At 49.3% G+C, this 501-nt stretch overlaps 1 protein-coding gene across 1 annotated transcript in view; it reads left to right on the top strand.

Annotated features, from left to right (window-relative positions):
• Window positions 1-414, top strand: part of LOC119590984 (cold and drought-regulated protein CORA-like) — a 694-nt gene extending 280 nt beyond the window's left edge. The window contains exon 2 of the mRNA XM_037939716.1: window positions 74-414. Within this exon, the coding sequence (XP_037795644.1) occupies window positions 74-394 (321 nt within the window). The 3' untranslated portion in view covers window positions 395-414. The remainder of the gene's footprint in view (window positions 1-73) is intronic.
• Window positions 415-501: the final 87 nt, after the last annotated feature.

Here is a 501-nt window from a genome sequence, read left to right as displayed (position 1 = left end):
CAGGCACATCAGGTTCTTTATCCCCGACACAGCATATCATCTCGGCACTAACTTACCTCTTTACCTCTTCCAGAAATCGTTCATGACTCTGTTGCTGTTTGCTGCTGCAGTCAGCTACTGCTTAGCAGCTCCTGCCGGATTCGGGTACGGCCACGGCGGCCATGGCGGTCACGGTTTTGGCCATGGTGGTCATGGTTTCGGGTATGGCCATGGCGGTTTTGGCCATGGAGGATTTAGTCATGGTGGCTTTGGACATGGAGGATTTGGCCATGGTGGTTATGGGCATGGAGGACATGGTGGATATGGACATAGCGGTACCTCTTTCAGCGTTTTCAACCTTGGCCATGGACTCGGAGGCCATGGTGGATACGGCCATGGAGGGTATGGCCATTAGCAAGACACAACGGATGTGACCTCCTGTATTATGCTATTTAAAAAATATATGACTTACATCTGCTAAATATGTCAAAATTTCTCTGAAAACCATCCTCTACTAGATCT

This window comes from Penaeus monodon, chromosome 28, assembly GCF_015228065.2.
Source record: "Penaeus monodon isolate SGIC_2016 chromosome 28, NSTDA_Pmon_1, whole genome shotgun sequence".
NCBI classification, from domain to species: domain Eukaryota; kingdom Metazoa; phylum Arthropoda; class Malacostraca; order Decapoda; family Penaeidae; genus Penaeus; species Penaeus monodon.
The sequence above is the reverse complement of the archived record's forward strand: the minus strand, read 5'-3'. Positions and strand labels throughout refer to the sequence as shown.